We start from the raw sequence: 23,863 nt of genomic DNA, 5'->3' as shown, positions 1-23,863 counted from the left end.
TAAAACACATTCCATAGTCAGCATTTATTCATCTTTCTGTACCGAGCATTATACATATATCATTAGGAGAGGCTAATCTACCTTGTATTCTAGGTTTTTATATGAATATGATTATGATCAGTGTTATAATGAGTTGTATAAAAAACATGTGTGCTAATCAATATCCTGCCTCTTTATTTGTGGTGTATTAGCTTAATTAGATGGGTAATTGTGGCGGAAGAGTAGACAAAGAGAACCGAAGTCTTTGTTTTCATACAGACAATTCATTTCATCCTGATCCAGACTGCATAATTGACTAATGACACAAGCATCATAGGTGCTTCGTTTTTATTTTTGCGGTGGACCAGAGCGGCAGCGTTGCACTGCATGACAATTGGGTAATTTTAGTCGTCTCAACTTCTTAAATACATGAAACACCCGTCTGGTTGGTTGCAAGCTGTGCAGTAGATTCTGTGACCAAAACACCTGCAAATGTTTTTACGTGAATTCCGATTTGGGATAAAGAATGACGAGAAGAGGAAAAACAAATTGAACACACTCTTCTAGTACCTAGAAGGATTTCCTGGATGTGGCCAGTTATTTTTTAATTTTTTTAGCTGCCCAATAGGATGACATGTATATATCTGTCAAGCTGTCAGAGAGAAGCCCTGTCATTACTTAAACTGATGAGAAGGTAGACATGAGTAGCAGCTTTGCTGGTTTCCTCAGGGCAGGAAGGGAGTCAGGAGAGTTTACTGCTTCCTATCTATTTCATGCTTAGTAGGGAAGAAATTTGACAGTCCTTTGGCCTGTTGGAAACATCAGAATATTTTACACTGAACTGAATAGTGCAAGGCACCATTAGGTTTAAAGTCAAAGCAACAAAATGTGTCATAGATATAAAAAATGACAACATTAAAAAAAGATTCTGGATTAGTTCTCAACCTAATTCTTGTAAGAATTTCTGAAGTGGTTTCAGTATTACTCTGAACCAGTTCATAGACATCCTGAGCAGTTCTCATCTGTGTTCTTTATAAATTTTTGAGAGCTTTTATGTTAACTATTCCTCAGCATAAATTCCAGTCATTGTCTTTGTATTCTGCTATTTTCTTGACTAAAACCTTAGTCTAATTTGACTTTTTGTTTCTTTGTAAAAAGGTTGTAGACTTGACCTTCAGGTAAAGTATGCAAATCAGAAAATCCACCCAGCAAAGAGCTAAACTTCAGGTTAATCAGAATCAATATTCTGTTGGATATGAGAACTCAAGAAGACCGAATTCTTACATTAAATAGTCTTGCTTTGATTTTTTTTTTTCGTTTTTTTTTTGTTTGTTTTTTTTTCTTGAATTGCAAAGATGTCACATTGATCATTTAAATATTTAGAAATTGCTTTTCCTTCCTTTTTTACCGCACACAATCAGGCGTAAAGCCCAGTGGCTCAAGTTAGACAATGCCCGTCATATACACTGTCTGAAAGCAACAGTTTCAGTCTGTGTTGTCCATTTGAAAGTGCTTGACAGGCTGAAAGAGTTTGGCGAGACTGGCTTCTAGAGTGCAAACAAGCATGTGGAATATAGTGCTACCGAGGAAAAATTGTTTTCTCTGCCCTGCTGTGCAGAATCAAATGCAGAACACAGAAGAAGAAGGGAGAAAAAAAAAAGACAAAAGCTCTGTCAGAGATGTTACACCTGACAAAGAGCTGTAGTTTGTCCTGCATGCTCCTACGCACACATTACAATACATTTCATTCCTGACACATGCAGCCTTGCCTCCCAGGGACTCTTAGGACTAACTTCTGTTTGGTGCTCCCTCACATCGGCGCTGTCACGAACAAATACAAATATGGACATGAATACCAAACACCAGACTGCTGCCGTGTATAAAAATGGATTGGATCTCATCGTCAGGACCTCATTAATTCCTTATAGATGCTCATATTGATTTCAAGGTGCCTCTGGTCCTGTTAATTCAGCTCAACCCACACGGGTCTGGGTTCAGTGTGTGTCGTCCGATGGTGGCCGCAACATGTAAGATGGGGGTGAAGATAAACACAGTGGAAGAATGAATGGGCCGGAGATGACCATGAAAATTAAAACATTATTTTATAAAAAAAAATGTAATTTTGTTCCTTTATGTTTATTGATATGCCAGCAATTCAAAGCACTTTACAAACAGATCTTGCTCATATCTGGAGAAATATTATCAAATCGATCAAAAAAAAAAAAAAGACAGCAGTCACTGATGCACCCAAATCACAAGATTGTTTACATCAGAGTTGATCAATCCAACATGATTAACAAGTAGTTAGTTTTTCAAATGCTCTGCTCTAAAGATGACAACTTGTTTTGTTTTAGGGTAAAAGTAGAAAATTAAGTCACTTAGAGTTCTACTGCATGTCTCCAAGCTGCTTGGAGTCTTAACTAATTGGTTTCATTGACTTTAGTCATAAACTTTTATTTATAAATAAACATAAATATCAACATTTGATGTGCTGTACCAAGTCATAGTATGAACTGAAATGTCTCTGCAGTACTTTGACAGGTTACAATGACAGAGATATACTGTAATAATTAAATAAAACGGAAAATGTAACACTCGCAGAACACAGACAAACACGTGTACAGACGTAATCACTGAAATTCATAAAAAGACACACAATTAATGATTACATGTTTGAGCAGTTTTTGACATTTTTTCAAGTTAGATGTGAAAACTCAAAAGAGCTGCAGCTCCTCACATCATCAGGCAGCGTGTTCACAAATCCCTGATTGCAGTCTCTAATCATGTTTAATCTAGGTCATCAAGTTTAGCAGCTAATTCTACCAAATATATATGTGAACTTGTGAACTGACTGATTTCATGTGAGATAGGAAGACAAGAAAAGTTGCCGTTTTTTTCAGACAGTGCAGTGATGTGTGAGAAAGATTCATCATTGACATGTAAACAGTAAAATTTCTGAGACAAATATTATTTAAATCGGCCAGGTGCTGCTGGTATCTTTGCAAAAAAAAAAAAATGTAGAAACGTATCAAAGAATTGAGGTCTAATACGATAAGCATAAAACATCTAATCAGTCATCATTGCTGTTTCTGTGCGATTATGAGCTCTGAAACTTTACTAAAATAGTTTTTACAGTGCAAATGATCACAAAATTAAATGCTTAGATGCGAAAAAAAGATTCTTTATGATACAAAAGTACAATTACCGCTACCTTAAAAGTAGTAAATGAAGGTTTCACCCAGCTCCTGATTTTCATTTCAACGCATCAAAGAGGGTTTTATTTTCACTCTGCTCTTTCCTCGTTCACTTATTATGCTAATAAGCACATAAATCCCTCTCAATAAATCACAACTGGAAGGTTATTTTAAATTTGTTTGTGTGCGTGCGCGAGCGTGACTGAGCATATGTGAAATTCGAGTGTGTGCACTGGCATAAAGGCCAAATCCAAATATGCAAATGTTCATTAGTGGCGAATAAACCCAAAGATTACTCTTCACTAATTGATTCGGCTGCTGCAAGAAGATAGGCTTGTGCAATGTCATAGTGTGAGCGCATGCTTGTGGCATGCAGCTGTGCAACTCGAAGCTGGAGTAAAAAAGCGTTTTAGTGCCCTCAAGACATCTCCTGACCATTCCCTCGTACACCGAAATGCCATTATCAGTCGTTCAGATGATGTTAAAAAAGAACATGTTGTTCTTTCTCCTGTAACTTTGCTACTAGGGTGAGAATGGACTGAGAGGAGTTATTTGTCATCATCTGTCTGAGTGCCCTGCTACCGCTCTCTTGGTCAAGCTATTTCAAACATTTTTATCTCCGTTTTCATCTTTACTTTGTCAAAGTTTTTTTCCCCCCCTCCTAACCGATCCTTTTTATTTTTGGTTTCATTTTTCAGTTTTATTTTTAATATCTCCTTGTGGGAGCTTAACGTGAATATTGTGTCACTCATCAAAATGAAATAATTTAATTTTCAACCAATTTCTCTTTTCCAGGTTTAGAAAAAGTGGGCAGGGACTCAAACTACGAGCAAGAAGGAAAGGTTCAGTTTGTGATGGACGCCGTCTACGCGATGGCGCACGCTCTGCATCGCATGCACCGAGAGCTCTGCTACGGCAACCCGGGCCTCTGCCCACGCATGGCTAACATCGATGGCAAAGAGCTCCTCAGCCACATTCGTGCAGTCAAGTTCAATGGTGAGTTCAACTTTTGGGTGTTTGATCCTAGACCAGCTATCCTAGTCCTAGCTATCCTGACAAAATCTCACAACCGTCTGTTGCATTCCAACTGCTATGCCGCATCAAAAGGTGGCAAGATGTTCACTTTCCTCAACTCTGAGTGCAATTCTCAAAACAATAAAAGGCAAGATGGACAAATAAGTTGGCAGCAATAGGGTGTGAAATGAGCAAAAAATATGTTCTACCCACAGACAGCTTTTAAAGTTGTTTTTTTTTTTTTTTGCCTAGAGGATGTTGATGAAATAGATTCTTCCTTTTTGATGTGAGAGCTCTATACCTGCCAAAGCATCTGGGAGGCTTGCCTGATACTCCTTGGTGTGCAATGTCTGCCCATTAGTTGCATTCGGTCTGTGCAGCAACCAAAGGCTAGTCGGAGGCAGCCTCCATTACTTCAGAAACTTCTTTAGGGTTTGAACTCAGATGTCCTGGTGTATACATTAGATCAAAAAAACAAAACAACAATCTTACTTTTGAGTATTTGCTGTACATGTATTTGCAGCCTTGGCTCATTTATCCTGCTATCCAACATTTGCAGGAAAAGTAGTCGTGCAGTTGTTCATGGTGTGTCATCTCCAACTTTCCTTTCATATGGCTAATGGTTCTGTTTTCCCATCGTCCATCTACATCCACTCTGCACTCTAGGCATCTTCACTCTGTCAGCTGCCTGCCTTTAGGAAGCGTTGTATCTCACTAAATGGACGAAAAGCGCAAAACTAGTCCTTTTCTCAGAGAGAACTCTTCTGTAATGGATTATAATTCCTCAGGCAAGTGAACTCGTGTTCATTCCTCGCAAGCTCACATTTACCACAAATTTCTACTTATATGACCAAATAAAGTATTTGGTTCCTGTGACATATTCCATGTAGACTGCGATGAAAATAATTTAGAAAATCATAGAAAATGATTCTCCAGTATGAATGTGGTTATTCTAAATTGTTAAGAACAAGTAAGAATTGTGCTGTAGTACTGGAAAGTTTAGTTTGGAGTGGGTGGTCGGTAAAGATCTCTGTGCTTAGTTCTTTTAGCTGATGGTTCTTTAATAAGGCTCAGCATTTAAATACAGTTTGTTTTGAATGTTTATTTTCAGTTTGATTTGTCATATACACATCTTACATTCTGAATTCTTTAATTGTCCTAATCCACACAAAAACATGTCATGATTTACTGTAAAATTTATATTAATGTACACTACCTCCTTTTGTTCGTCCCCCCTCCATACCCATTCTATCAACTTTCTGTTTTCTTTTCCTTTGATTCTCTCTGGACTATTGACTGACTTTAAGTGGATGAACAACATTTGCTCATTTTCAGGTGGTGTCAGACTTCTCATTTGAATACAGTCTTATTAATCTTTTTTTTCCCCCCTGATGCACCTGCACCTCCTTTTCATTTCCTGTGTCCCTCTTCACACCGCGCAACTCAGAATACATAAAACATGATGAGTTGGAGAGCAAGAAAGCATGCCGAAAAGGTTGTGGTGTCATGCAGATTACAGGAAGGCTCTTCTGATTTAGAGGCGAGATTAAGATTGCAGGAGTAGGTCTGTGTGAGAATGTGCAGGTGTTTGTTGCTGCCTTGGCTCTCCGCCTCTCAGAAACTGATTCACCAGCGGACGCTGATTGCTCTTTCGAACTCCAGCAGCAGGTTTATGCTCAGGCGTGTTTCTGTGTTGTTGCTGGCCGAGAGGCAAGAGAAATCCTCCCATAAAACACAAGATCAGACACTTAATACGCAGATGAATCACTGTACTTCTCTCCATCAAAGAAAGTTTTAGAGCTTACTGAGTTTTCTTCTCAAAAGTCATCCAATTGAGCTCAAGTTTAGATTAGAATCAATTAAAAATACAAGCTTGATGGCACCTTCAAGTTTTTCAGATACCTGTGATGAATATACAATGCCAGATGTCAGCAACGATGTTGGAGATGAAACTTCTTTTACTCATGAGTCTGTGCGTCAGGCTTTTTCAAAACAATTTGAAATCAATCCTTCTTCAGTGGGAAAGATTATTTACAAGTGCATACCATGTAATGTCAAATTAGACAATAAGGAGCCGAGAACATGGATAAAATCACTTCTGGAAGTTCATTTTACAGTCTGATGTGAACACAGCTGTTGAGAATGTCAGCCTGGGCATTACAGTTCTAATAATAAATACTGAGTTGGATCTGCATGACTTGAGTATAAGTCTTTAAAATCGGGATTCTCTGTACATTTCCAGTTAGATGGCTTTATTTCGACAGCATTTCCTGTTAAATGTCTTTTTAATAATGTGAAGTTTGGTGCTGACATGAAGGTTTGATCTTTAAATTTTATATTTTACATTTGAGTCTCTGATTTTGATTTATGAAAGTAATCCTGGACTAAATAATTTTGCACTGATTACATATTTTTACAAACACAAGTTTTGACCTAAGAAATCTTTATTTTTGTAATGTATAAATCATATTTTTTCAAACATTTCTTGAAAGTATTTCAAAAATCTTATATCATTATCATTTATTAATTATTGTCTTATCTTGTGTGCTAGACATATTCCTTCACCCTTCAAGATAATAAAAAATGAGAAAGAAAAGGGAAAATTCTTCTCTACTTCTCTCTCACATCAAAACTTTCTTATGAATAATTAGAGTATGAATGTGTACATTTTAGATACTTTTTACCCGTAAGGTAGAAATAGTTCAGTGACATTTTTCAAACAGATTGTTGTATTATGCAGACCCTAATTACGCAAATGAATTCCAGCAGGTGAAATGTTGAGAGGAAGTACTGACTAGTCAACTGAGAACGTGTAATAATTACATTGTTCCACCTTTAACAAAGATAAACTCAGTAACACCAGGTCAAATTCACAGTGCTTTTTTCAACTCTGGATAGGATTGCCCAGTGCAATTGTGTCATTTCCAACATATAGTTTAGTGAGAAGTGAGAAGTTATTGGAAAAAGGATTTAAAAATTACAGTATGGATGTAAATTGGATGTTTTACTAATCAGGTAAATGGGTTCTAAAGTTTTAACCAAAAAGTCTTGAATTTTGAATTTTTCATTGCCATCCTTGCGTTTGTTTCCAGGTGATGCTTGCTCATTGCAATATGACTAAATGTGTGTGAACTTCACAGATATTAGTTCAATACAAAGCAATTGAAATTGAAATCTGACCCTGAACTACTAGCAAAAAAACTAAAAACAAAACATTTTTATGTGATGTTAAAAACTAGGCAAATGCAAAAAACAAAACGTCCTTTTTTCATACTCACAATGATGCACACTTTAAATGTTAATAGTTGTCTCCTTTTAAACTAGTTTTCTCACTGTGGCAGATCTTTTGTCACCGCGTAGTTCTCTGGGAATTTATAAAAGAGTGAATTATTCCTCATTAAGGAAAACAGACCCAGGGTGAGCAGGGGGATAATCATGGTCCATTATACTGCTGTACATAGGAGAAAAATCAATTGCCGCTTCACTTGGATCAAGAAAAACAACAACTAACATTTGAACGTGAGAATGTGAGAGTTGCTTTAACCTACACTATGTTGTCAGGCAGGTTCTAACATTTCAAATAATGTCTTGATTTTACTGCTTAATTTGAACCAAAGAGGTGTTTTTTTTTTCACTGTTAATTCTTAATCAACAATGAACAAACAATGTTGTCTCTTCCACAGTGAAAGGCTGGTATGGAAGCATTTTACCTTGAAAAACTTGAAGGCTAGTTTGTGTATTTACTCCGGTCATTGTTTGATCTGAAACACTAAAGTAGGGCACAAAAACAAGCAAAACAGACAAACTATATAAAGATCCAAATTATTTTTTCACAGCATTTTAATGTTGCCTGCTCACTGAGATGAAGTGACAACTTTCTATATCAGCGAGAGTCTGAAAGTAGATCTGCTGCTTCTTCACATTGTTGGGTGCCAAAGAAAAAACCTTTTGGAGCCAACTGGCTGCAAGTTGAATTGTGGTTTATGGCATAAACAAGCTCAACCAGCATTTGTGGACTTGCTTTTGCAGCTCGGATACAAAAAGTTGTCCTGCAGAATCGATGAAGGAAGCTTTAATTGTGGGAAAATGAATCAAAGCAATTTTTAAAAATTGTTTTTATACTCATACTCATCTGTTTTTTTTTAATATGAATAAATCTTTCAATTGATAATCAGTTTTTAAGTATTTTTAAAATTCAGTTTTCTTTGATGCAGATGGATGTGAGTGTGTTTTGTCATTCAGCGAAAGTGATTGTATTCGCGGCCTGATAATAACTCCTGGGGAGACACAAGATGGACATTCCCAGTGGAAGCAGCTTGCACTAATTAGAGGGGCTTGACTTTGAGATGACGATCTCTACATGCGGCTGAACAACCTTGGGGGATACACAAAAAATGAGGAGTGATTGTAATCATGAGAGGAAGGGACTAACTGGCTGGGGGTGACGAAGTTCATCTGTTCATAATGACCTCAGGGAGAAAGTTGGAGAACAACAGACGGAACTGGGAAAGACTTTATGAACTTCACCAATTCTCTTTTGTTTGTTTTTGTTTTTTTTCTGTTTTTTTTTTTTTTTAATTTGGAGAACAGGCAGAAAGTAAATGTGATTGAAGGGGTTAGTGGAAGCAGAGTTTACCAGAACACGCTGACTTTGAAAGAGGATGAAAGCGAGAGGAAAATGGATGAAGGCAGGAGCACCATGACAAGTGATGAGGGAGTGATCCAGGTGATAAGAGTCTGAGAAGCTGGATTTGGGAAATTATGCAAATTTGTTGGAGGGAGAAAAAAAAAAAGTTAAATCACAAAACCATGAAGGATGTGTTGGGAGGAAAGATAAGGAACGAATATGGTTAGTTTAGTCACAGCAAACTGGAACTCTGGCAATAAACTGAGAGTTGAGTGAGATGAGGAAAAAACAGGTAAATTAAAAAAAAGTAACTTGGAGCTTATAGCAAATGTTAAATGATCTAAAGTAATGTTTGAGCTCAGCAGCTTGAAAGCACAGAGAGACACAGAGGGAATAATCAAACCTAACTTGACCAACAAACTGCAAATTTACAATTGAAGAGATGATTGTAAAATGAAATGGCACCTAAATTTGATGTGGCGTGGCAAAAGAGTGACGAAAAAGAACGAAAACATCTTTATGGCATAAAATTGAAATTGGGTGGATTCTAAACACTAACTTACCTAAAACAATGAAAATGCCCAGAGTGGTATTTCATTCATGATTACATTTTTTGTCCCTTTTTTTAATTTATTTTTGCTAATATTTGTCAAAGATTAAATCATTTGTTTTTCAGCTGTTTTCCAGTATTTAAAAGTTTTGACCTTAGAATACCAAAATTAGCCAATTTAAATTTTTTTTTTGAATTTTCTGTTTCTCTTTTTATACTGCATTTCAGTAGGTTATTGGGTTCCCGGCATTAAACTACATCTAGCCACAGTATCTGGCTAATTTCTGGGAGCGGACTACTTAAGATTATTTAATTGTAGAGATGAAAACAATTGAAATTTGTAGATACAAAAGAAATGGGAGCTGACAGATGCTGTGTGAATGCAAGTTTACAAAATCTTATTATGAATGAATCAGACAATTAACCCCATGGACTTGGAACAACCTATAATGGGAACATAATTGAGGTTAGAAAATGAGAAATGGGGGAAAAAAATTAAATTCATCCCAAGACAAAACCAGATTTTGACCTCTCCGCTTTCTAAGTTTTTGCTGACACCCGATCTATTAATTATCAAAACTATGTTGATGGTAATTAGATGTAACTGGGTGCAAAGTGGTTATCAACTGAAAAGATACTTTTTCTGGCAGCTCTTCTAACCAGCTGCCAAAACTCTGCTGACTTGTTTTAATGATCCATCATTATAAATCCATTTTTTTTATTTCAATACAGTGTGTGTGTGGTAATTAATCTTATTTAATATGGACAAATGTATGGATTAGAGAACTGACTTTTACTTTGAAGTTGTCTTTCATTTATTCTCAGTCAGTCCTTGGTGGAATGACTGGTGTGTTTTGGATCAGTGTTCTTACAGGGTCCACTTTTTTTGTTTTTTACTGAAGGCCTCACATTTACCTCAAGCACCATCGAATACCAAATCGTACCACTTGTATTTTATAAACCACTTCAAAATAAACTAAGGTTCACAAACTGCAAACGACACAAAGAAACAAAAATAGTCAACCTTTCAAAATGCACCAAAGGCTTCAGCAAATAAATATATTTGAGGGGAGTCTTGAACTGAGAAATGGAAAAGGTCTTTCTGACACGCAAGGGCAAAAACTTCTGCAACTTTGGAGGAGCTACACCAAAAGCACAGTCACCTCTAAATGTATGCTTGGTTGTAGGCACCTGAAGGAGCTGCAGCTACAGCAGACCTGATGGAGCAGGCGGTGTATATTTAGCTGTAGCTTCTCAAAGAGGTTGGGGGTGTGTGAGGGTGGGACTCCAACCACTGAGAGAATTAAAAACAAAACAACTTTTAAAAAGATCTTAAATTTGACAGCTAGCCATTGGAGTAAAGTTAAAATTGGATGACGCTCAGATGTTTTCGTGCTCAGATGCAATGCCACATTTTGCACAAAACCCTGAAATAAAGTATGTTTCAGTAATCCAGCCTGGATGTCGCAAGGATATGAATAACAGTTTTAAAAAGCTACCTTGATAGAATAGGCCATATTTAGGCTAAGTGCCTCAAATGATAAAAGTTAGATCCTGCAAAAGCCATAAACTGGCTTTCAAACCAAATATCTGCATCCATTTGAATGAGCAGATCAGTTCTACGCTGACAGCGTTTGACTTACCGCGCCAAAGAAAGAAGCTTTATAAAGGAGGACTCAGAAGTGCCACTAGAAACCATGATTTTTGCTCATTAAAATGCAAAAATTTCAAAGTCATCCAGGTATTTGTCATGAAGACATTAAGAACACTGAGAGCCTTAATATAGATATGTGACTTTAGCATCACATACTTGTGATGCTAAAGTTCTGCTGAGTGTCACTGTACCTTGGTATCGATTTCTTTTCCTGGGATTTGGATTTGGATTTTGGCAAACATGCCTTCTGTTCCGATGTTTTAAATAACCCAGGTTCAAGCTCATCGATCCAAAGAAGACTTCTTCAGACGTCCTGGTCTTTGCTAATGTTTTCTCTCCAGAAAACTTTAGCCTTCCCTTTGCCTTTTCCCTGGTTATCAAAGGTTTTCTTCTTGATCACTTCTGAAAGTTAACCTTACAGTCTCTTTCCGATTGCACATGACCTTTGTATCAACAGTACCAAGGACAAGCTGAAATTGCCATGATTGGGGGTTTTGATGCTCTCTTTTCGAATCTTACTGTCAGCTTTCAGAGTGATTTTCATTTGATGGCCAGATTTGAGGATGTACATTGGAAAGGCTGATTTCATATTCTTTTGAGACCTCTTTGAATCCATTACATGAATCGTGAGCTGCTGCAATCTTCCTTATTACAGATGATTCAATCTTACAATAGTATTCCCTCGTTCTTCAATAGTGAGAAGCAGATCAAGCTCCAAATGTCTAAGGCTTAAAAAAGGCAACATCTTTCAAAACAGAGGGAGGATGTTCTCTCATGCACAGCTGTGTTAAACCTGTGTACCTTATTCCTTGCCATGTTTTTTTTTCAATTAAATAACATGGTGCAACATGTCTTCTCAAGCCTGTTTAGTTATAATTCTAGAATTTCTCAGTGTAGTTAAAAGTGACTAAATGTCATTAGAGTCAACTACGTTACACACTGTGAAAACACGCTGGTTTTGATACGGTATCCTGTTTTTTCCTGATGGCATACTTCATAAAAATGCGTAAAAGTTTCCATCAAAATTGCAAAAATGACCATGACTGTCTTAATAACTAATATTTAGGAATCGAAATGACATATTGAAATCTTTCCAAGCTATTCCTACTGGACTATGTCTTTAAAATAGTTTTAAACAAACATTCACTCGATAACTTGAATCATTTTGGTTGTGAGCATTCCAGAAATAATTTACTTTACATGTCTATGCTTGGATATAATATATTATTCACTTTTGCTTTAATTTCCTCTTCAAAATGAGATAATCACATTTCTGATTTTTTTTTGTTTCATTTTCCATCTCTTTCATATGTCCTAAATTGTATTTTCATCCCCATCCACAAGGTTTGATCTCTTTCGATGAACTCTGACATTCACCCAGGGTTTTATATCTTAAACCTTTGTTTAAGATAAAAAAATTAACATTGTTTGTAATGAACAAACAATGAAATGAAATTAGTAGGGTTCATGGTTTTGAAATATTTAATAAATAAGAATCTGAAAATGTGGACTACATTTGTAATTCAGGCCCTTACTTTTTAAATAACCCTACATATCAAATTCTGTGAACATTTGTAAGTTGAGTGCAACTGTGTGTTTATTCATGTTGGCCCAAGTCTTAGTCAAACTGAGAATTTTTGGCAAAACCTGAAGCGATGTTAAGAAACGCTCCACATCCAATCTGACTAAACTTTAGCCATTTTGCATTTGGGGGTTGCAGTGAGACAAATGGGAAAACATTCAAAGGGTGGGAAGCTGCAAGTCTCTCTCATTTTTTTACTGCTAAGGCAAGGCACAAACTACCCTCTTTAAATCCGGTAGAGGCGGATTTAAAGGGGGTAGAAATGGCTTCAACATGCACACAGAAGAGAAAGTTGTCATAGTGACGTGAGCAGAGGGATAAGGCAAATCTAGAAAGTGAAAAGTTAGCAGAGAAAATGAAGAGGCTTTGAACAGAAGGAGAAAGGCAGGAGAGACAGCTGGTTTTGGAAGACGGGAGGCATGTGGATACTTTTACGCCGATTGTTAAAATTGAAGCATAAGTGAAAAAGAAAATGTTCCGATAGAAAAACAAAAACAAAGGATTGGACAAAGGGGGAGTGAGGGAGAGCCAGCAGTAAGGCAGTGGTGACTGGATTGAAGCAGCTGCTCAGAATCAGTTTCCTCTTCGGCTGCAGAAAGCTGTGAAAACGCCGGCGTCTCTGTGACTTGAATTCAGGCTTCATTATCACTTTTCATCTGTCATTTCATATTCTCTTTCTGCGTTCCTTTAACTGTCTTTGTCGCTCTCCCCTATTAGTGCCACGAATGCACGGCGCACAGATGGGAGCCTGTTGGCACAAAGTCAGAACACACGCGCAGACCCATGTTTTATTAATGCGCGCTGCAGAGGATCCTTCTCGTCATAAACATTTAGTTGCCGTGAAGACGTGCGGTTCGCTCTTTCCGTATTTGAGCTAAATGTGGCTGAAGGCTTCTTCTTAAGCGCCTCTGATAGTATTTCTCTTAAGCTTTATGCATCACCTGATCCATCGTTTTTGTTATTTTTACTTTGTCTAACTGTATCTTCTGCTCCTGTGCCAAAAAGATGTGTAAAGCTTTATGAACTCTTTGGACCTCCCTCAACTCCCATCTGCCTGTTAGCTTTTAAAAGCCATGCAAATTGATCTGGCACATTCTCCTGTTCTTCCATTATGTCCATCTTCCATGTCTTTGTCTTTCCTTTATTGTCTGTCTTCTGTTTCTCTCTGTCCTTCCTTCCTTCTTTATATTTGTTTGCCTTACTTTTATATTATTTGCTTCTTACTTGTTGTTTTGTGCTTTCCCCCCTCCCTCTTCTTCCTCTCTGCCATTGTGTTTTACCTCCTCTCCTTCCTTTCTGTCCCTCCTTCTGTCTTTCTGTCTTTCTTCTGAAAAAGAAAATGAAAACAATAATAATAATAATAATGATAATACAGACCTTTGGGCACTTAAATAACTTATAAACATCAGAATATGTAGGAGAAAACATAAAATAAAGAAACCCTTCAGCTGTGAGTTTGACAATGTCTGATTTTAAGTAGGATGTGCAGATTCATCATATTGTGGTAAAAATGTCTGCTTTTACCCCTATTTTCTTTATGGTTTGCTTCTTTCCTTCCTGGAACTTGGTTAAGTCTCCCATGATGGACTCCTGCAAAGGCACCTTTTGGGCTTTGACCTTTGTAAACAGAAAGGCTGGTAAGATGAGAATGACATCAAAAGAGGCTTCTACTTTTGAAAAACAAAACATCTAACTGATAGTTTCTTCCAGAAGTCACTAGTGCAGACTAATTATGTTTCATATTGAGATAGATAGCAGAACCGTATTTTGTGTAGTTTTATAAGCTTCAACCTTAGAATACCCTTAATTTACTGTGAATGACAGTTGCCCATTTTCAGCTCTTGTTCCTAGTGGGTCTTTTACATAAGTAAGATAGTATTAAAACAACCAACTTGGTAAAACTACATTACAATACTTAAACATTACTAGTACAAATATTTAAAGTACTAAACATATTATAAAACTCTCACAAGCAATCAATCAAACAGAAAAAAAGAAAAAGAAATGCAATAAAAACCATATCTTCAAAACTGGACGTGATTTGCATTTAAAAACAAGAAGCTGAAAGATGCTACTGTATTCTTTTTTTTTTTTTAACTGATACTTCACTTAGCAAAATAACATGACAAGATTTACCATTAATGAGAATTCTTTACCCCATGTGGAGACTGTAAATTTAAGCCGACTGTGAGGGAGATGTAGTTGGAAAATCAATTTAAAATGGTGCTACAGTCTTTTACATTATTTTTGTTTTTTTGACATAAGTTTTTATCAAGCTACCACTGCTTGTGTAGTTTCTGCAGTATTTTTTTTATTTTTCATTCAGTGCTGCACCAGAATAACTTTCTCTTTCTCCTTAATTTATTCTTAATATGATTGTCACACTAAAGGAAAGCTTTCATTTGTGATTAGTGATTCTGTTTCACTGTAGAAGAAAAGGGTCGGGACCTACGAGCCTTCTGCAATATCTAGAGAGAGTTACGGGATGATATTCTATTGTGATTACCCAAAGGGAAAGGTTGATTCTGTGTAGCAGCTTCAGAGCGGTGCCTCTGGCAAGCAGGGATCGGTATCTTGCTTGAAACTACTGCGCCTCAGTCGAGCTTTTGTTGTAACCGTGCCTTGCTGCTGCTCAGAGAAGACCTGAGGAATTAGCATAAACTAGGCCCGGGAAAACGCTACCTTGCACTTTCCAGCAAACTTTTTAAAAGTCTTTTAGCAGTGGGGATTTAAGTTCCATGAGTTAAATGAATTCCTAGAAAATTGATCATCTCCCCTGACCTCATGCTACTTTAAAATTTAAACCTGACGCATTTACCTGCTCTTCTCTTCATCTTTTGAAATCTTATGCTTTCGACATGGCATCCCTTCAGCTCGCTCTGGGTTGCGTAGAACGTTCATCTTTGAAAAATAAAGCGTCGCCACAACAAAGAGTTTAGTTTACTCTAAGGAATACGAGTCGTGACATATTTATTAGCAAATATATGCTGCGGGTGTCTTTAAAAAGGCGCAGCACATGTGGAGAATCTGGTGTGATGTCTAAGAGCATTGCGTCATCAAGCCTCGGTGCTTTGAAGTGGTGACAAAATGTTTTCTGCATTGCAGCATATTCCTTAGCATAATATGCATCACTCTATGATGAGGTGGAGGTGTGTTGCCAGGGCGACAGGTGAATCATTATTTTTCCAAGGTTATGCCAACTTAAGCAGTATGCTTGGGAAGAAAAAAAATGTTCTTGTTGATTCAAAAGTCGCAACACAGAGGGGATGAGATGATTCTTACAGAAGCATTTTCTTTTCTAATCATCCTGCAGATTATTATTCACTGAATCGGTTTTAGTCTTCGGAGAGAAAAACCAAAAAGTTAATTTTCATTTTGATACATAGCCTTGGAAAAACATCCACATCCATGGTAATTTTTTAAATCACTTTACGACCATATAATTCATTCTGTTATGTGATAGACCAACACAAGTTACTGCATTATTAGATTTTAAAAATTGATAGTTTACAAGTTTTTACCAAAACATTTAATAAAAGGGAAAAGTTTGATATCCATTGGTTATTCAGCCTACAAATATCAGATACCCTGAACAAATTTTAGTGCAGTCAAATGACTTTGGAGATGTCTGTCATTTAATCTCCATATTCATCCAGTGTACATCCAAACTTCAGTCCTCAAGGGCCGGTGTCCTGCAACTTTTAGATGTGCCTCTGCTGTACCACACCTGAATAGAATAATAAGGTCACTAGCAAAGGATCTGGAGAACTGATCTACAGAAGGAGGAGGTAATTAAGCCATTTCATTCCAATGTTTTGTACCTGTGGCACATCTAAAAGCTGCAGGAAAGTGGCCCTTGAGGCCTGGAGTTTGACACCTGTGCCTTAAATGTTTAGAAACCAGGTCAAGGAAAATACATCAAGAAGACTGTGGAAAGCTGGGGAAAGGAGTTATACATTATAAAACACTGTTCCAACTTTTGAACATTTCATTTTTCAATTATTGAAAATGGAACGAGTGGTACAGCTTCCATACCTAACCTAAATTAAAACTGCAGACCACTTCGAAATAACACAGTGATCACAACATTGTGCCTCAGAGAGGCTTGTAGATGGAATTATACCAAAGAATCCAGGAATAAAGTCTTTGTGGAAGTTCAGTTTCCAGCCAGACTTTGGGCCGAAACGTAATAAACAAAACTACAATGGAATGACTTTGATTAGAGCACATTTATGTGTTTAAGTGCCCCAGTGGAATTGCACCACTCAGATTTTTATTTGCTAACAAATGGGGAAACCATTAATCTCTTTTCCTCTGCATCATTCACTCTGTGTAGGTCGACCACTTAAAATCCCAATAGCAAACATTGGCATTGGAAACTGTGGAGGAAAAAAACAAAAACAACTTTTTCTGACAAGTTTCTCAAAAATGTTTTTGACTTTTAGTAAATTGTAAAGATATTTCTATGAGGGAAACCTCAGTTTTATTAATCAGAATTCTGGGAAGCGATTCTCCTTTCTTCCAGTATATATGGTTATAGACATTTTGAAAGCCGGCTGACAGACGGGTCCTTTGGTCCCTGTGGGCCATTGAATATAACATCTTATTAATAAACAATAAAGGAAAAACACATAGCCTGCAAGCAGGTGTTAATGTATGTTGTTTTTATATGTTGTTACATATAAAAACAATGTGAAAGATGTGAAAGAAACAGGTAACCTTTTATGTCATGTCATTTTTGTCAGCATAATCTGTATTTCTGATTTTAAATGTGTATCATTGTAACTTAAGGTGGCAATAAATCTCTGATTTGCTATTCTTCTATTGTGGACCAAATCAACTTTGAAGATTTATTTATTTCTTTATTTTTGACATACAGAGGTCATTGCTCTGTTAAGTCACATAGGTTTGGGGTTTAAGTTTGGTGCACTTAATGAGGGGGGAATTCTATAAAGTAGATCTCCAAATCCTGGGTACATCAAGGAAGGATCTTGCATAAATATTGACAATTTTCAGCAGCTTTTGCCATCAGAAATTACTTTTACTAACTTTTCAGGATGATTTTCTTTAGCTCTAAAGTCCTCTTGAATTTTGTATTCCATGTGAGTTAAATTTAGGTTTTCCTTATTCTGCTTCTTGTCAGCTGGTTTCTTGACATTTCTGCATTTTGTCAGAAGATGAGATGATTTCTTTTGTTTATCTTTTGGGTTTTTGTATATATATAAAAAAAAGTTCTTTAATGTCAAACTAAACAAATTAATTTGACACAAAAATCTTTCAGGCGACCAAGCAAGCCTTTGCAGCTCTCCAGATAAAATATGAACCAGAAACAGCGTTGTCTGTTATGGATTTCTATACCTTATTGTTCCCAAAATGTCACTTTCTGATGTGGTGCATCTATATTTTGAGCTATTTTTGCTGGTTTTAAGAAAAGTGTTGTCCTTGTCCTGGAAATTAACATCTCTGCAGAATATAAATTTTTTCCCCGTGATGTTTTTTTTTTTATTTTTTTTTTTTTTTTTATCAAAGTAAATATTTCTCTGTTGGTAGTAAATCCTAAATGTCTCTTCATCTGTTCTGCTCTACATTTGTTTTTACGGTAAAAGAGGACCATCGATAGATCAACGTATAATGTTAGTTCTCGCGAGATTTACCAAACTGCGACAGCCAATCGTTGTATGTCATGACAGTATAAGCGGGACTATGTGGAATACAGAGATATACGCTCAAGTTTTTTGTTGTTGTCCTTTTTCGCCTTAATTATACGTGAGACTCACAGATATATTGAAACTACAGGTGCCGCTTACCATGACCCAAAACTGTGGAAAATATGGCGTTTGTGAGAGGTGTAAACTGCGGAATTGGTGAGTGTTTGTTGTTGCTAGCGTTAGCTTAGCTGCTAGCTCATTGATTCCAGCTTTTGTTTGTGTACCTGCCATTACCAGCGCTTCTGACTTACTAAATTAACAAACCAATATTTTTAGGAAGAAAAAACTGGTGACAAATATTTAGCACTTTTAAAAAGTTCTGCCGTTATTTCTTTACTGAACTATGGTGATGTGCATATTTAAATTTCATATCGGCTAATTTATATGGTGTACATTTATTGAATATTTTATGAATGCAATTGTATTGAGCCATTTCTATTTATTGCATGCATATTGACTGGTATTAGCTGATTATGGGTGTGAAAATGTCTGCCTCTCCTGACAGGCTGGTTGAAGGATCCTTGTGACCAACAAACTAATTTTTTCACCCCATGACCTGCACTATTAAGAAACTGTAGGGGGTGGATTTGGGGAATTAATGATGCATTATTTATTGAATGGCCTTTCAGCCAAATTTCACTATTTAATGTAAATGTTGGTTGTATATAATTTTTTTAACAATAGATATACAGCACAAGCAAACTGCAAAACTTTCAGTCTCTGTCTGCCCTTAGTTGTAAAATGGTCTTCTGATAAACTACATTCCAAGCTACTGTTAAACATACAGATATGCTACTGTACAATTAGCACTGTGGAATTATACTAGCTTGTACAAAAAAAAAAAGGAACAAAAGTGGGAATTGAGATTTGGCTGCCTTATATTTCTATTTTCTTTATACATTTACTGCAGTTTACAATAGTTCTATTCACTGCTATGCTTATGAAATAAATTTTTATCGTGTCTTTGCTGCTTATTGTGTACATTTGCCTTGGAATCAGGGTGGCATTCCATGCCAATTTTCAGCATAGTTATCTGGACTGAGTAAGACATTCATGCATAGAAAGCTAACTATGATCATGCTCTTTTTCATGCCATGCTCTTCTTGTATCCTACAAGACCAAGAGAACAAAACTGTTGTGAAATATGGCTGCAGTCCGAACTCCTCTGAGCGCATTATAGATAGATACCTCTATTGTCTTTATTTTCAACCTTCTTGTCGGTTTTCAGAGAAGAGTTCAAAAATGAAAATAATCAGTGAGTGACAGGTATGCGGATGAAATTGACTTGCAAATAACAGAGGAAAATGGACTGACAGGTTCAAGATGAAAGAGAACAGAAGCTCAAATAACCACTCATTACCATCCTGGTATGCAGAACACAATATCGGAGCACATGGCGTATGGAAGTTTGAAGCCGTTGGACTACAGAAGACCACACCAGACATTACTCCAATAGATTATTTCTATTAGGAACCTGCACTGTGATACAAAGCTTAAATTATCTCCATCTGATTTCTTAACATGACGATATGTACATTGTACTCCAGCCTTTGAGATGACCAGTTCTTGATAAACTCCAGTGCCTCTTGGGGATGTGGTGATATGTTGCAGCTGAAAAATCTGTAGCAACTACATGATTTTGTTATCAACCAAAACCTCTCAGGAATTTTTCTTCTCTGACAGCTTACAGAAAAACATCAAATGTTTCTGAAGGCAAAACTGGGCACATTCTTGTGGCATCAGGGTGTATCTAATAAAGTGGAACCCCCTTCCAGCACTTACATCTACACACAGTTTGAAAAATTAATAATGTAGCTGATGGCTTTCTTCTTGGCTTAAGCTTTCAGAAGCACCATACTTTTTCCTACACGTTGTTGCAATTCATCTTTAGTGTCACGTATTGTTCATGCTAGGGAAGAGCCCGAGGAATAACAACATTGATCCTTAATCAGAAGTTAAGAAATATGTTTAAGGCAGGAAATTAAAGGAGGAGGGATAAGAGTTAGGCACTACTTCTTCCAGCGACGGCACTTATTTATAATGTATGGCATCCTCCAAAGCTCGAGACGTCTGCTTTTGTCTCACTATCGATTCGGTCTCTCTCCATTCATCTTCCTTACTCCCTCTCAATAAGTTTCATTATCATTCCAGCTCATTCTCTCATTCAACCAATATTAGCATATCTCTCATAATTTCTTCTGAAATTGAAAGACCATCCTTATGTTTATGTTCTTCAATGGTTTTCCTTTTGTTGCGTTTATTTTTCTCAACATTTTTCTGCTAATATCTAATCTGTCTATTTAGAACATGTTCCTTTTATGTATGGATTTATTTCCCTTTCTCTGACACTATTTCAGTCTTAGTTTTGTCACTTTCTAGTCTTCCACTTTTTTGCAATTAAACTGAACCCACCTTATAAATGACTTAATGTTGACAAGTAAAATTTCCATAATTTTACACCTCACATACTCTCACATTCTCACATACACCCTGGTCTTATTTCTTTAATTCTATTCCACATGCAGCAATATAATTTGATTGTACACTGCATAAAAAGAAAGAAAAGCGCCGAGCAAGACAGAAAGCGGATGATAAAAGGTTTGTGTTAAGCCTTATTGGAGGTGAGAAAACCAAATCTGAAAGGAAATCTAAACTTACCCATGCGTGCACACATCCAATCTACAAAACACCGAGGCACATACACGTACAACACATCTTCGAGTGAGAACTAGAGGTTATTATGCCTTTGCTGTCATAGCTCATAAATATGCCGCCTGAGGAAATATGACTTTAATAAATCTATATGGACAACTTGTGTGTTAGCTGTGCAGTTGTTTTTGTTCTGTGAAGGTGCTGTAAGTTATTTTGTTCAATAAGATGTTATATTCAATAAATAAACAAGCTACTTAAGCAGAAAAAAAAAACATGTTTAGGTGATTTTTAACCCTTTCATGCAAAATTTGTCATTTTGAGGTCAATGTGTGTAGGTCTTAATAGCATAACACACTTCATTGGACTGTAGTGTGTAACTCCATGCAATGCCGCTGGCAGGTAGATTGGTTTAAGTCTATGATATTTTGACAGTCAACAGTTGTGCACATAATTGACATTTTGGTGGTGCTTCTATATTATTAGGCCCTGTTGGTAAAACCTTTCAGTTAAATACTGGTGTCATTTTCACTTGGGTTTCTTTTGTTGGAATTAATCCAACAGTATTGAATAGATGAAAGTGGGCATGCATCACTGGCTAACTTTAAACTGAAAACTTTGTCGATATTTGTACCTATAGTATTGTAACCAAATCGATATGTCTTGCTAATTAGTTGACCTGTGTGAGTTGTAGTCAGTGGTGGTGTTCAAACTTAAACAAAATATGAGGATGCATTAAAGTTTCATAACTTATGCATGCTTCCTGTTTATCTACTTGTATTCATGTTATCAAAGATATTCTGTACTACAACACACTGGCATGTTAAGAATTAATTACTCTGATGGTTTAGTTTCGGAAAATGCAACTATATGACAGATTATATTTATTGATTTTGTTGTCTAAAAGTTTGTAGACTTTTTTTGCCTTGGAAAATTGTTATCTAAATAACAAATGTAAACCGCTTGTTTAAAATTTTAAGCTATTGTTTTTCCTCCTGTTCCAGGAAGTGCCGGTACACCAGTAATGTTCAATGAGAATGGAGATGCTCCGGGAAGGTACGACATCTTCCAGTACCAGTCTATCAACAATTCCAAGCCAGAGTACAGACTTATCGGCTCATGGACCAACAAATTACATTTGAAGGTAAGATTTTTATTTTTATTGTTTTGTACCAACATTGGCAAGCATTCTTGAATTTTTTAAAGAAAATAAATAAGGTAAAAGTCTGGAAAGTCCTGTAAAACGGAAACAATTAAAGCCAAGCTTTATTTACATCACTTAAGGTTATTTTATTTATGTACTTTAAGAGCATAAACCGTAGTCAAATTATGTTTTCCAAATCTTTTTCAACAGTATCTGCAAGGAGTCAAAATGATTACCATACACTTTTGACTTAATATTTCTCAAAAGAAAAAAAAAATATTACACAAAACAGTAGGCCACATATTGTTTCTAGCTTAGATGTTTTGTCTTTGCTTGCAAAATGTATTTCTAATGAAACTTGCTTTTTTAATTTTCTCCTAAGCTTTGATATGATGCTCCATGACTGTCAACTATATGAAGAAATTAATATTACTAAAACTTTAAAGTTTGTTGCACTGAATCTTCACACTGCATGCATTCACACCCAAACTGCGTCACGTTTGGCGTCAATGGGGGAAAAAACAACATTCAGTGCTAAATCTTCTTCATAAAATCCCACAAACTGAGCACTTTGTAGATGTTTCTCTGGCTTGTCTTGGTGGAAACATTTAAAGTCTCCCCAGTTGCACAAGGAAGTGCTAGTGTGCATCCATTTAGAAATTTCTCTAGATTTGAGTTCCAGACTCAGGCTGAGTCACTCCAGCATTTTCACACAGTATTCCTACAGAGCTTCCAATAGCTATGCCAGGGGGTCCATCTGTTTCTGCATGTCATGTGGACAAAATTGTTATTTTTATGAAAAAATAATGCTTGTTTTGAGATCAGCGTAAAAGCTTCAATGTGGAAGACTTTTTACCCAAACTGGACATTTTTTGGCAGTACTTTACATTGCAATTATGTGACAGTGATGCATGTATTTCTGAATAAGCACATATGTAAACAGTTTGAGCATGCTAGAGTGTCGCATTACTTATCCACCCAGGAGTTCATTAGTAAAGCCAGATGACAGATGAGAAGACTAATAGACACAAAATGCTTCCTGGCTAATAGATGGCCGTGCAAACAAAGTAAATGAGTCTGCTACGACACTGTCTCTCCACATCTAACACAGGCTAGATGTGTGGTGTTCTAGCATACATTTAAGTAAAGTTATCATGCTTAGAAGTTTAAATTTTAAGATGGAATAATCTGTCCCCTAAAGTCAAATTCCAAGTTTCAACTCTCCCCTCCACACAATCTAGTTTCTGAAATCCTTCAGCTTTAGGTTCATAAGTATGGTCACCAAAAGTTAAAGCTCTGATAATACAAATGTACCTGATCAGGTCTCAAACAATAATGTTTATGAAAACATCATACAAAAATTCAACATAATTGAACATAATTGTTTAATCGTTTGATTACAGCATCATGTTTACCATGAACCAGTAACTAAATTCTAGATTAGGACTTTGTAGTCAGTCAAAATTTCTATCACTCCAGTCTTGAAAATGAATTATGATTGACAGTCAAGATGAGTTTCCCTTGTGGGATGACTAAGATCACCCTTAGAAATATCCAAGGAAATTTGACTCTAAAAGATCCTTAGACTAATTTGCCATGGGAGACCCTACCTAAGTTTAAGAAGCCTTATGCAAATTAACCCCTAGGATCTTCGGGGTGATACAATCTCTTCACATTTGTAGGTGGTGATTCTACAAAAAGCTGTAAAAAGAAAAAAAGGGTTAAGTAATACTACTACTGCTCCATATTGAAATAAGCTAAT

General features: G+C 36.4%; 1 protein-coding gene across 4 annotated transcripts in view; it reads left to right on the top strand.

Annotated features, from left to right (window-relative positions):
• Window positions 1-23,863, top strand: part of grm8a (glutamate receptor, metabotropic 8a) — a 224,189-nt gene that overhangs the window by 177,532 nt on the left and 22,794 nt on the right. For all 4 annotated transcript variants that reach the window (XM_055054646.1, XM_055054645.1, XM_055054648.1 and 1 more), the window contains 2 exons: window positions 3,969-4,169; window positions 21,962-22,101. In XM_055054646.1, the coding sequence (XP_054910621.1) occupies window positions 3,969-4,169; window positions 21,962-22,101 (341 nt within the window). The remainder of the gene's footprint in view (window positions 1-3,968; window positions 4,170-21,961; window positions 22,102-23,863) is intronic.

The sequence above is a fragment of the Poeciliopsis prolifica genome, unplaced genomic scaffold (assembly GCF_027474105.1).
Source record: "Poeciliopsis prolifica strain line A6 unplaced genomic scaffold, Auburn_PproV2 SCAFFOLD040, whole genome shotgun sequence".
NCBI classification, from domain to species: Eukaryota; Metazoa; Chordata; class Actinopteri; order Cyprinodontiformes; family Poeciliidae; genus Poeciliopsis; species Poeciliopsis prolifica.
Note: the sequence above shows the minus strand (reverse complement) of the source record. Positions and strands in the feature narration are given on the sequence as shown.